The 14246-nt window shown below is 49.0% G+C and overlaps 2 protein-coding genes across 2 annotated transcripts; one reads left to right on the top strand and one right to left on the bottom strand.

The window, feature by feature from the left end:
• Positions 1 to 595: 595 nt before the first annotated feature.
• Positions 596 to 1984, top strand: LOC121863897 (vegetative cell wall protein gp1-like). The gene has a single exon (XM_042362810.1). The coding sequence runs from the start codon at positions 596 to 598 to the stop codon at positions 1982 to 1984; it is 1389 nt and encodes a 462-aa protein (XP_042218744.1).
• Positions 1985 to 2390: 406 nt separating this feature from the next.
• On the bottom strand, positions 2391 to 2987 carry LOC121863896 (ATP-dependent RNA helicase glh-1-like). Its single transcript, XM_042362809.1, has one exon. The coding sequence runs from the start codon at positions 2985 to 2987 to the stop codon at positions 2391 to 2393; it is 597 nt and encodes a 198-aa protein (XP_042218743.1).
• Between the last annotated feature and the right edge of the window lie 11259 nt (positions 2988 to 14246).

Below are 14246 nucleotides of genomic sequence, written 5' to 3'. Positions count from 1 at the left end.
GTCTCCGTCTTCTCATCCCAATCCCCGTCTTCCCATCCCCAAGTCCATGTCTTCATCTAATCCCCGTCTTCTCATCCCCGTCGTCACTCCCCATCTCCGTCCCGTCTTCATCTATCGTCTTCCTCATCCCAAATCACGTCTTCCTCATCCCCAAATCCCCCGTCTTTGTCCCAAATCCCCGTTTTCTCATCCAAATGTTTCCATCCCCAGTCACGTCTTCATCCCGTCCTCTTCCATCCCAAATCCCGTCTTTATCATCCGTCACCCGTCTTCTTCATTCCCGTCCTGTCTTCATCCCAAATCCCCGTCTTCGTCCCGTCTTTCCATCCCAAATCCCCGTCTTCATCTAAATCCCCGTCTTCCGTCTCCGTCTTCTTCATCCCATCACGTCTTCTCATCCCAAATCCCCGTCTTTCTCATCCCCGTCCTATTTGTCATCCCAAGTTCCGTCTTTTCATCCCAAATCCCCGTCTTCTCATCTAATCCCCATCCCAATCCGTCTTCCATCCCAATCCCGTCTTCTCATCTGATCCCCGTCTTCTCCGTCTCAAATCGTCTTCCTCATCCCCAAGTCCCGTTTTCCTCGTCTATCCCCATGTTATCTCCCAAATCCCCCGTCTTCCCATCCCCGTCCCCGTCTTCATCCCAATCCCCGTCTTTCATCCCGTCCCCGTCTTCCTCATCCGTCCCGTCTTCTCATCCGTCTGTCTTCCTCTCCCATCCCCGTCTTCTTCATCCCCGTCCTGTCTTAAATCCCGTCTTGTCCCTCATCTTTATCCGTCGTCTTCCCCGTCGTCTTTGTCCCGTCTGTCTTCCCATCCCATTCATCTGCCCATCTATTCATCGTGTTTCTCCCGTCCCCGTTTATCCCAAATCCCCGTCTTCTTTGTCTACGTCTTCTCGTCCCAAATCCCGTCTTCCCCAGTCCCCCGTCTTCCATCACGTCCCAAATCTTTGTCATCTAGTCGATGTTCTATCCCCAATCCCGTCTTTGCATTCCCGTCATCTTCATCTTCATCCCAATCTTTCCTCATCCCCCGTCTCCATATTTGTCGTCTTCCTCATCCATCTTCCTCATCCCGTCACGTCTTCATCCCCGTCCCCCGTCTTCCCATTTGTCCCATCTTCTTCATCCCGTCTTCTCATCCCCAAGTCCGTCTTCCTCCCATCTGTCATCCCGTCTTCCATCCCCATCTTCTTCATCTGTCCCGTCTTCCCTCATCCCCGTCTGTCTTCCTCATCCCCGTCACATCTTCTCATCACGTCCCCGTCTTCCTCATCTGTCCCCGTCTTTGTCCCAAATCCCCGTCTTCCATCCCGTCTTCTTCATCCCAAATCCCCGTCTTCCTCGTCCCCAGTCCATGTCTTCCATCTCCCCGTCCCCGTCTTCCTCATCCCCATCCCCCGTCTTCTTCATCCCCGTCACGTCTTCCTCGTCACGTCTTTCCTCATCCCCAATCACGTCTTCCTCCCATCTGCGTCTTCATCCCATTCGTCTTCATCCCATTGTCCCATTACGTCTTCCGTCGTCTTCTCCCAAATACATGTCTTGTCTTCCCATCACATCCCCGTCTTCCTCGTCCCCGTCTTCCCCATCCCCAATTACGTCTTCATCCCAAATCCCGTCTTCCATCCCATACGTCTTCCCGTCGTCTTCCATCCCCAAATGTTTAGTCTTTTCATCCCCAAGTCGTCTTCGTCTGATCTGAGTGTTTTCCGTCCCAAATCACGTCTTCCATCCCCGTCACGTCTTCCATCCCCAAATCCCCTAAATCCCTTCTCATCCCCGTCTGTCTTCCCATCCCCGTCCCCCGTCTTCCCCATCCCCGTCCCCGTCTTCCCATCTGTCTTTTCATCCCCGTCCCCGTCTTCCTCATCTTCTCACATCCCCGTCTTCTCATCTTCCACATCCCCGTCTTCTCATCTGATCCCCGTCTTCTCATCCCCGTCCCCGTCTTCCCCGTCCCCCGTCTTCCCCATCTAGTCACGTCTTCCCCATCCCCGTCCCCCGTCTTCTTCATCCCAAATCCCCGTCTTCCATCCCCAAATCTGTGTTTCCCCATCCCAAATCTTGTCTTCCCCCCGTCTCCCAAATCTGTCTTTCCCGTCCCAAATCCCCGTCTTTCCATCGTCTGAATCCCCGTCTTTTCATCCCCAGTCGTCTTCCCATCCCCAAATCCCCGTCTTCTCCCATCCTCTTCCGTCTTCTCCATCCCAAATCCCCAGTCTTCTCATCTAAATCCCCAGTCTTCCCCCATTCCAAATCTGCGTCTTCTCCATCCCCAAATCCCCCGTCTTCTCCATCCCAAATCCCCGTCCTCCCATTCTCCATCCCCCGTCTTCCTCATCCCCAAATCCCCGTCTTCCTCATCCCAAATCCCCGTCTTCCCTCATCCCAAATTCCCCGTCTTCCCCATCCCAAATCCCGTCTTCCCCATCCCCAATCCCGTCTTCCCCATCCCAAATCCCCGTCTTCCCATCCCAAATCCCCGTCTTCCCCATCCCAAATCCCCGTCTTCCCATCCAAATCCCCCGTCTTCATCCAAATCCCCGTCTGCTCTATCCAAATCCCCGTCTTCCTCATCCCCAAATCCCCGTCTTCCATCCCAAATCCCCGTCTTCCCCATCCCAAATCCCGTCTTCCCATCCCAAATCCCCGTCTTCCCCATTCCAAATCTGTCTTCCCATCCCAAATCCCCGTCTTCCATCCCAAATCCCCCGTCTTCATCCCAAATCTTGTCTTCATCCCAATTCCCCGTCTCCCATCCCAAATTCCCCGTCTTCCCCATCCCAAATTCCCCGTCTTCATCCAAATTCCCCGTCTTCCCATCCCAAATTCCCCGTCTTCCACATCCCAAATTCCCCGTCTTCCCCATCCCAAATTCTGCGTCTTCCATCCCAAATTCCCCGTCTTCCCCATCCCAAATCCCCGTCTTCCCCATCCCAAATTCCTCGTCTTCCTCATCCCAAATCCCCGTCTTCCTCATCCCAAATTCCCCGTCTTCCCATCCCAAATTCCCCCCGTCTTCCCATCCAAATCCTTCTTCCCATCCCAAATCTTCCGTCTTCCTTCTAATCCCGTCTTCCCCATCCAAATCTTCCGTCTTCCCATCCCAAATCCTCCGTCTTCCCGTCTAAATCCTCAGTCTTCCCCATCCCAAATCCCCCGCTTTCTCCATCCCAAATCCCCGTCTTCCCATCCCAAATCCCCGTCTTCTCATCCCAAATCCCCCGTCTTCCTCCATCCCAAATCGTCTTCTCCATCCCAAATCCCTCGTCTTCCATCCCAAATCCCCGTCTTCCCATCCCAAATCTGTCTTCCCCATCCCATACCCGTCTTCAAATCCCCCGTCTTTCTCATCCCCAAATCCCCGTCTTCCCCATCCCAAATCCCCGTTTTCTCATCCCCAAATCCCCGTCTTCCCATCCCAAACCCCGTCTTTCTCATCCCAAATCCCCCGTCATTCTCATCCCAAATCCCCGTCTTTCTCATCCCAAATCCTCGTCTTCCCATCCCAAATCTCCGTCTTCCCATCCCAAATCTCGTCTTCCCCATCCCCCGTCTTCCCCATCCCAAATCCCCGTCTTCCATCCCAAATCCCCGTCTTCCCATCCCAAATCTCCCGTCTTCCCCATCCCAAATCCCCGTCTTCCCATCCCAAATCTCCGTCTTCCCATCCCAAATCCCCGTCTTCCCATCCCAAATCCCCGTCTTTTCTCCCAATCCCAAGTCTTTGTCCAAATCCCCAATTTGTCCAAATCCCAAATCTTCCCCATCCCCAAATCCCCGTCTTCATCCCAAATCCCCCGTCTTTCCATCAATCCCCGTCTTCCCATCTGATCCCCGTCTTCCCATCCCCAAATCCCCGTCTTCCCCATCCCAAATCCCCGTCTTCCATCCCAAATCCCTGTCTTCATCCCATCCCCGTCTTCCCATCCCAAATCCCCGTCTTCCATCCCATCTCCCAAATCCCGTCTTCCATCCCAAGTCTGTATTTGTCCATCCCCCGTCTTCATCCAAATCTGTCAACCGTCCCCGTCTTCCCGTCCCCAAATCCCCGTCTTCCATCTAGTCTAGATCTTTCCCATCCCAAATCCCCGTCTTCCATCCCCAAATCCTCGTCTTTCCATCCAAATCTCGTCTTCCCATCCCAAATCCCCGTCGTCCCAAATCCGTCTTCCATCTCCAAATCGTCTTCCCATCCCAAATCCCCGTCTTCCCCATCCCAAATCTGTCTTTATCCCAAATCTATCTTCCCATCTTCCCATCCCAAATCCCCGTCTTCCCATCCCAAATCCCCGTCTTTATCCCAAATCCCCGTCTTCCCATCCCAAATCCCCCGTCTTTACATCCCAAATCCCCGTCTTTCCCATCCCAAATCTCCGTCTTCCATCTAAATCCCCCATCTTTACATCCCAATCCCCCGTCTTCCCATCCCAAATCCCCGTCTTCATCCCAAATCCCCGTCTTCCTCATCCCAAATCCCTGTTCCCATCCCAAATCCCCCGTCTTCCCCATCCCAATACCCCGTCTTCCCATCCCAAATCCCCGTCTTCCTTCAAATCCCCATCTTCCATCCCCAAATCCCCGTCTTCTCCATCCCAAATCCCCGTCTTCACCTTCCAAATCCCCCGTCTTCATCAATTCCCCTTCCCCATCCAAATTCCCCGTCTTCCCATCCCCAAATCTTCCCGTCTTCATCCCAAATCTTCGTCTTCCCCATCCCAAATCTCCGTCTTCCATCCCAAATCTCCCGTCTTCCCCATTCAAATCCCCGTCTTCCCCATCCCAAATCCCCCGTCTTCCCATCCCCAATCCCGTCTTCCCCATCCCAAATCTTGTCTTTCCATCCCCAAATCCCGTCTTCCCGTCCAAATCCCCGTCTTCGTCCCAAATTCCCCGTCTTCATCCCAATTCGTCTTTCTCTCATCTTCCCATCCTCGTCTTCCATCCAAATCCCCGTCTTCATCCCAAATCTGCGTCTTCATCCCAAATCTTCGTCCTTCCCATCAAATCTCCGTCTTCCCATCCCAAATCCCCGTCTTCCCATCCCAAATCCCCGTCTTCCATCCCAAATCCCCGTCTTCCCATCCAAATCCCTTCTTCCCATCCCCAAATCCCTTCTTCCCATCCAAATCTTCCGCCTTCTCATCCCAAATCCCCGTCTTCATCAAATCCCCCGTCTTCTCCATCCCAAATCTGTCTTCTTCCCAAATCTTCCATCCAAATCCCCGTCTTCTCCATCCAAATCCCCGTCTTTTCATCCCAAATCCCGTCTTCTCATCCCCAAATCTGTCTTCTAATCCAAATCCCCGTCTTCCCATCCCCAAATCCCCGTCTTCATCCCAAATCTATCTTCATCTAAATCCCCTGTTCTCATCCCAAATCCCGTCTTCTCCATCCCAAATCCCGTCTTCTCCATCCCAAATCCCCGTCTTCTTCATCCCAAATCCCCCGTCTTCCCATCCCAAATCCCCCGTCTTCCCATCCCAAATCCCCGTCTTCCATCCAAATCTAAATCCTTCCCATCCCAAATCCCGTCTTCCCATCCCAAATCCCCCGTCTTCCCATCCAAATCCCCGTCTTCCCCATCCCAAATCCCCGTCTTCCTATAAATCCCCGTCTTCCCATCCCAAATCCCGTCTTCCCATCCCAAATCCCCGTCTTCTTCATCCCAAATCCCCGTCTTCATCCCAAATCCCCGTCTTCCATCCCAAATCCCCAGTCTTCCCCATCCCCAAATCCCCGTCTTCCCATCCCCAAATCCCCGTCTTCCATCCCAAATCCCCCGTCTTCCCATCCCATACTCTTTCCATCAATCCCCCGTCTTCCCTATTCCCATCCCCGTCTTCCCCATCCGTAATCACCCGTCTTCCATCCCTAATCACCGTCTTCCCATCCCAAATCCCCGTCTTCTCCCAATCCCCGTCTTCCCATCCCAAATCCCCCGTCTTCCCATCCCAAATCCCCGTCTTCCTCATCCCAAATCCCCGTCTTTCCCATCCCAATCCCCGTCTTCCCATCCCAAATCCCCCGTCTGCCCCATCCCAAATCCCGTCTTCCCATCCCAAATCCACGTCTTCCCCATCCCAAATCCCCCGTCTTCCATCCCAAATCCCCCGTCTTCCCATCCCAAATCCCCGTCTTCCCATCCCAAATCCCCGTCTTCCCATCCCAAATCCCGTCTTCATCCCAAATCCCCGTCTTCCCCATCCCCAAATCCCCGTCTTTACAAAAACAAATTATTGTTTGTTTGTTTATTTCTTTGTTACCTGAGGTTGGCATGTGACATTGACAGTGAGATAGAAGATACAAGAGACTCAGTGCCTAATTTCCAAGGTCTTTCTTTTTCCCGTGATAAGTAACAGTGTTGAGTCATACCTGGGTGAGAGAGAGGGGATTATTTTTGTATGTCGGTCGATTACGTTTATTTTTCGGTGCTTAAACTACCAGGGTTATTAAGCACAGTTCACCAGGTCTTAATTTTAGATAAAGTAATTAGTTGTAAGAGAGAAATTAGACAAGAGGCAGTACATTAGAGAAAGTACACAAGTTACAGAATCGAGTACTTGTGTTGACAAAACTTCCTAACACTCCTCGTGGGTGTACAGTCGTCTTTCTGAGGTTCAGGTTAGACGTGGTGACAGTTTCTCAAGGTGTTGCTATAGCGGGCAAGGGGCAGGAGAAATAGAGTCATGGTGAGGGAGAGGAAGAAGGGAAAGGGAAGGAGGAGTGGTGAGGGATGTGAGGGCAGTGTGTAGAGAGTAGGAAGGAAGAGAAGAGGGGGCTATTTTAGGCCATGGTGCGTTGCGACTTTCCCTCATCTCCTCTTCCAACTCTCCCCTCCCAGGTCTTCTCTCCCGCCACTTTGCCCTTCCCTCCCCATACCGTTTGGCACCGAGGGGGTGGATGGAGGGTGCCAACAGAGTGTCTACTCATGGCCATTGGTCAGTCGTGGCCCTTGTGGCATCTCCTTAATCATACCCCCTCACCTCCTCTCCTCGCCCCCCCCCTCACCCCCTCTCCCACCGCCCCGCCCCACCTCCCTCACCTCACTGGTCAAGAGGTGCCATTAGAGTGTGTTCTCGATGGTAGCTGGGGCCGAAGATCGCTGTACTTTTTACCTTTATCCTCTTAACCACCACCGCTTGGGCGATCGGTCACGTCTTTGTTACGCACTGCTGGCAAGTACTGGGCATGCACTGGCTCCCGAATGTACCTGAACCCGCTCCAGTGCTTGTCAAGTCTGGTCTTGAAAGAGCTCACACTCGGTGCCGTCACAACACTCTCTGGCAGATTGTTCCAGGAGCTCACAACTCTCACTCCGAAAAAGTTTGCCCTCACAGTTTTCTAGGCTTGTGGCTTCTTCAACCTTGAACTGTGACCCCTTGTGGGGACGAGCGTCCGCCAGCTCCAGGTAAGGGCACTCGACTGAGCACTCTAATCTCTTAGGGTAGCTGAGGTGCCGTAGTGCAGGCACCAGTCTGGTGGCCCTCCTTTAGACATTTTCAATCAACTGACAGTCCCGAACATATCTCGGGGACCAGACTCCATGCGGGGAAGCACTTCATTCATAAAGATCGTTACGAGGGACGGACCGTCTAGATATCTGAACGACCTTCTTGTAAGACCTAATAATCTAGTTGCCTGATTTACCTTCTTCTCGCAATGGCCCGAGAACTTCAGCTCATTGTCAACATACACACCTAGGTCCTTTTCATATTCAGTCTCAATTAATGCAGTTTCTTCGTCCTGTTGGGACATACTGTATGATACGCCTCCGTACCGTTGGTCCCTTGCTGTAGGTCGGCGTAGGTCTTGTGTTTTGTAACGAAAAGCGAGTAAAATAACCTAGGGGGGAGGTCAATCGTCAGGTGATCTATTTATTTACCTGACAACACCTCACCTTCGTCAGTAAACACCTGAGAGGAGGCAGCGAGCTGACACTTGATACTGACGGTGGCTTCTCTACTGCCTCACCCAGCACAGTGTTCCTGACCTAGACCACTTCCCCAGAGTAGAAACGGGAAGAGGGGAGGCAAGAGGGTAGGTAATGGGGGGTTTAGTGCGTGAGGGGGGAGAGGAGAAGTGATGGGGAGAGGAGAATTGATGGGGGGTTTACTGCTTGAGGGGGGAGATATATTTGTACTATAGACGTTAAGTAAGACTTACATTTTTGGTGGTTTTGGGCCAAAAATTAGATTTTGCTGAAAATCACAGTATGGGTACTCCTGAGCTTGTTGATTATGAGTATGTGGTCCACGGTTCGATTGCAGAGTAATTAGTGGCCAAAATGACTCTTGAAAGATTTTACTGACATTTTTCAATGCTAATTACTCATCAACTATGGGTTTCCAAGGTGTGATTTAGGGTTTGTGTGTTATTCTGAAAGTACTTAATTAATTAAACCCCTTAAATTTCAATTCTGAAAAAAAAGTATATTTTGGTACAATTTTTTGTAAGGTGTAAGACCGGGGTGTCACAGTCATGGCCCGTGGGCCAAATATGGCCCTTGGGATGGTCAGGTGTGGCCCGCGGGTTGACGGTAAAATTTATCATCCCGTGAAATTATGAAAGAAATAGATATAATCATGTTTATTTAGTAAAATGAATTTTACATACTTAGATCAGACAAACCCAAATGAGGTATTCCTGGTAAGCCAGGTAAGGCAATATGTGTCAAGCTGTAAACTTCAATCCTGCAAATATATAGCACTTGTGTTGGCCCTGAAGAAGGGTAACTAAAATAAGAATTGGCCCTCGAAAGGTTTTGAGTTTGACACCACTGCGTTAAGAGGTGAAGGTAAACCACGGCCCTACATAACCTACACCACCCCCCCCCCCGTGGTAATGTTTGTAAACTAATATAGTTCCGCCTCACACTAGTAACAGATACAGGTACAAATACAGGTAACAGGTACAGATACATATAATAGATACATGTGATAGGTACAAAGATTACTAAATGAAGACAGGACCAAGATCCCTCAGGTGTGCCAACATAATTAGGTCGCGGCAGGTAGGGGAAGTACAGGTATATTCACATTACATTCTCTTTACTCTTTTTAAGTCCTTCACGCATCAGCTTCAAAATATAATCCTCACAAAAACATTACAAAAATTTTAAACCGTGAGTAATTTTAAATAAGGTTCGTCTAGATGTCCGTGTGGCTGCATATATAAACCAAATTTTCCCTCGTCACACAGTTTTTACAGATGAATCCGTCTTGGATCCAAAACACCTCTACACGAACGCCGCAAACGAGGTCTCGGCAGTGTTCATCTGGGTTGTGCGTGAATGTTCATGGGTGTGCATATATAACAATAACTTTGGCGTCACACTTATTATAACCGAAGCTAATGTATAACTAATTCAATTATTGTGTTGAAGAGGAGAGGGAAAGTTGTTATTGTGTGTGAACCGTGGAAGAGGTGACGGAGGGGGGGGGGTGTAGAGTGTCTGACGGAACCACACACACACTTACACAACTCCCATCACAGACAAACACACACAGAGGCAGACACATGACACACACACACACACACACACACACACATGACACACACACACACACACACACAGCACAGCACAAGTAATTAGCCTTATGTGTATATATGCTGGTCACTTGTCAGTTGTCCCCGGCACCTGACAGCACTTGGCTTTTGAAGTCAAGATTCTCAGAAAAAAAAGCAAATTATTTTCCTCCTTGGTAGAGTAGCGGTGCATCCTGACGCGTATCCCAAGTCCAGTTAAGGGAGTAAATATAACTTAGAACCTTTCAGTATCCAACTTTTATGTCGCAATTTAAATGAGACAGTTTAATGCGTTCTCACATCACCAATTAAGAGTAAAACTTAAGATACGAACCTTTACGAAATCTTAACACAAGCCAGTTCCTATAATACTTTAAAAAAAATAATAAGAAGTAAACCAGACTCCTACGTCTGTAAGTGGAATCCTAAACTCTATATCCTCAAGAGAATCTGGTTCCTTTCCTTTAATGATCCCGGGAAGGTAATTTACACTTGAAGGTGAAGGATATGTCGGAAATAACTCCTGTCTGGTTCTGCTTCCTCCTCCTCCTCCTCCTGCTGGTGTGTTGTTCTCTTGGGTAATAGACGTTAACCCAAACTCCTTTACAACATTTACCTCCATGTGTATAACTTAAGTATTTTTATGCCCCTCACTTCATCATCTCTTTGTCTGTCTGTCTGTGTCTTCGTATTTTCGTCTTATCCGTGTATATTAGGAAGATTAATTAGGTATATATGTCTTTGTATACATTCATGGATTACCTGATCATCAAAACTGTTAGATTATGCAAATTATTCCTTGACTTATTCTTGTTAGGTTAATACAGGGTGATTGAAAAGTCCCTGTGCACCTGGAGGGAGGGAGGGAGGGAGAGACCACTTTGTATTATAACACTACAGAACCGCACACGATTATAGATACACAAACTCACAATATCATGCAACAGAAATAAAACAAGAGTTGCATTCATTTATTTACGCACAATGAATCGCCCGCCAGGATTCTCAAAGATTCACGAGTCTATTACCTTGTTAGTGACGTGTTAATTAATCGTATACCAACTCTCCTTACCTGTGTGTCTGATTCATTTACTCACGTGACTCACAGGATGGGTGTTAAGGGGGAGGGGGGATGTGACAACAGGGTGTGACGTGTGTGATGACGTATATAGTAATGGCGCAACAACAGTAGCAAGGTGGTGGTATTGAAGGTCGCTTAACACACACACACACACACACGGTTTAGCAGAAACTGATGAATCTTTTATGGTTTACGAAAGATCTCTCGATAATTTCCCTCGGAAGGAGAATTGGTGTCATAGTTTCTGAGAGAGAGAGAGAGAGAGAGAGAGAGAGAGAGAGAGAGAGAGAGAGAGAGTTTATATCATATGCATGTGGGTGAGGGTGTAAAAAAAGACGTTTACAGTGTCCCTTTGAACGTAAATATCACCGGTATGACGCCACCTTTGAACACCTGTACTTAATTATGCATTCCCTAGAAAGACGAAGACTGCAGGGAGATATGATAAAAGTATTTAAGTGGGTGAAAGGAATCAATAAAGGAGGTATAGATAAAGTTCTTATAATATCCGAGCAGGATAGGACTCGGAGCAACGGATTTAAGTTGGATAAGTTTAGGTTTAGGAGGGAGATAGGAAGAAACTGGTTCACAAATAGGGTGGGGGGCGAGTTGAACAAGCTTAGCAACTTTGTAGTAAGTGCTGGAACGCTGGAAAGTTTTAAAAGGAGGCTAGATAGATTCGTGGATGATAGAGAGTGGTAGTAACTCTCGACAGAGCTGCCATGCACAGGCCAACCGGCCTATTGCAGACTCCTTACAACAATTCAGGTATATCCCCAACACACCTGTCTTACTGACCTGAGAGCCGATGCTATTTTCGTTAGGGTTATTAATGCCAGGTATACTTCTCAAGGTCCTCAGCGTGTTTCTCGGAAGACGCTTGACGCACTGAAGGAATGGCGGGAGTTAATTGTTAATATCACATGAAGATTAGACACACCAGCTTACTTGACGCGGTGACTAACCTAACCAAACCAAACTTGCTTATGTTTACCCTGACCAAGGAAAAGAGTTGAATAACCTTAGTGTCTTTGTTTATGTATCTCTCTCATTGAATCGTTTCCTCTCCAAACTTTGCTTCCGCCCTTCTTTCTCTACTCCTCTCCATTTCTCTTTCCTCTCTCCTTCCATCTCTTCATTCTCTCCTCCCAGCCTCTTTTCGTCCCTTCTCTCTCTTTCTCTTTAAATCTTTGTTTCCGCTTCCCTCCCTCCTTTACTTAATCTATCTTTTCGCCTCTCCCTTCCTTCCTCCCTCCCTGCCCCGTCCCTCCTCCCCTCCGCCAACCCCTGCCAACTCGTGCTTGCTAAACACACACCCTCCCTCCATACACACACATCTTCCCCCCCACACACACACCCTCCCCCACAAAACCCCTCCCACACACCTCCACACACACCTCCCCACACACACACCCCCACCCCACCCTCCCCCCACACACACACACTCCCCCCACACACACACCCTCCCCCACACACACACACACGCCCCCACACCCTCCCCCACACACCTCCCCCCACACACACACACCCCTCCCCCACACCCCCACACACCCCTCCCCCCCACACACACCCCTCCCCACACACACCTCCCCCACACCCTCCCCCACACACCCTTCCCCACACACCTTCCCTCCCCCACCCTCCCACACCCTCCCTCCCCCACACACACCCTCCCCCACACACACCCTCCCACACACCCCCACACACACACACCTCCCCCACACCCTCCCCACACACCCTCCCACACACACACACCCACACACATACGGTGTATATTTATCAAGTAACCTGACAGGCAGCATCTCCCCGACCTCTCTCTACCTGCAGGCAGCACGCACCTTCAGGAGCTACGAATAGTTAAGGGGATATCTCCCTTTTCTACCTCTTCATGTGCTGGTTGCTATGGGAGTGCCACCGGTGACCTAGAGGGGTAACGCCAGCACATGAGGTGGCACTTTGTACATGTGGTGGCATTAAATACATGCAGTGGCACTTAGCACATGGTGTCTTAGCACACTACTGTCCCAGCTCGTGGGGCAACACAACACTTAACACAAAGTAACACACGCAAACAAGGCATAATATAACACATAAGTAACACATGACTAATCGATCACATACCATTAAGTAATTCTATTAATATACAGTAACTCAAACACAAAGTACATAAAAAAAATCTCGCAAAAAAAGTAAAAAAAAAAGTAATTTTTATATGTACTACTGTACATAACACAAAATCGCACGCCCAGAGAAGTATCGTTCACCCACAACAAACGCCTTCGTGACTGTGTTGACGTTTTTCCCGCTTGAATCCGGATTCACAAGGATTCAAGCGAAGTTTCTTTTCCCTGATTGTTTGGAATTAATGGGATTTCTAACAACGATAGTCTTAATGTGATCCAGACGCCATTTTCTCATACTTTCTAAAATATGTTGGTTATATGAGGGAATTAAAGGCGTTCTTGTATTTTGAAGGATTTTGATTTAAGATTAGTGAAAGCTGTAGTTAGTTCGGTCGTCAAGGGGAATTTGTTTACCGAAGCCTCATCTCCTGGAGCGTATCTGGCGACTACAGAGTCTTAAGGTAAATCAGACGCCATTTTGACCAACCATCTACAAGTTTTAGTCCATGTGGGACAGTGAATAGTGTCCTTAACATGTGGGAGTAAATTTAACTCATGAACGCTTGAGAATCTAGGAGTAACAGCTGGATGGAGAGTCGAGTTTGTTGGCTGACGGATTGGGGGCTGGGGATTGCCTCTGCTCAGCCCGGCCACCTACTGCAGTGTACAACGTGTTGGTCACGTGATCAACACAGCCACACACGCCTTGGCTACCGGCCCCTGAAAAAAGTGTTGCCCGAACACTGTACTAATATCGTTATATAGTATGTGTTAGTACTTCAACCTGCGGGGTGGATGAGGGTATCAGGTGGGGATGTCTGTACAGCCCTTGGTGATGGGTGAAGTGAGTGAGTGGCCATAGTAGCGAGGGGACCGTATTACCGAAGTTGAAGCTGCTCCTGGAGGGATTTTCTCGTCCTTGCAGTGTGTGTGTGTATGTGTGTGTATATGCAGTGTTGCCACGTATGGTGAGAACCTTCAGCTAATATTTACACAAATAATCTCTCCTCAGATAAGCTGTAATACCCTCAGCTGATACATCACATTGAAATATTTTTAATCCCTTTAAATTAGTGTCAAGGAGTTGCTACTGTAGTTGTGTATCGTCTTGGTCTGTTTATTTACCATGCGTACAGATGCATTTAAGTTAGGGCACGTCACTAGGGCATCTGTGGCTGGGTCAGCTGAAGGATCAAAATGCTTGCTGATTGGCCGGTGCCACACCCCCAGCCTCCATTGGTTGCCACGGCCAGCACGTGAACACTTGATGCTCAGTTGTGAGGTAGGAACACCTTATATTTTGTCCCTCGTGCTGCCAAACGCTCGATAATCTCACCAGAACAGCGTTAAATGCCAGATATTCTTGACACAACAACACCATCTGTGTATTAAGAATGCTGAAACTATCGTACGTAAAGGATAGATAGGAGCGAAAATGGCTCTGGTGGCGAATGAGTGGTTTGGATTGTACGACAGTTTGGCCCGGAGTGCCACTCGCCAAGGGAAA

This window comes from Homarus americanus, unplaced genomic scaffold (assembly GCF_018991925.1).
Source record: "Homarus americanus isolate GMGI-L3 unplaced genomic scaffold, GMGI_Hamer_2.0 scaffold48354, whole genome shotgun sequence".
Classification (NCBI taxonomy): domain Eukaryota; kingdom Metazoa; phylum Arthropoda; class Malacostraca; order Decapoda; family Nephropidae; genus Homarus; species Homarus americanus.
Note: the sequence above shows the minus strand (reverse complement) of the source record. Positions and strands in the feature narration are given on the sequence as shown.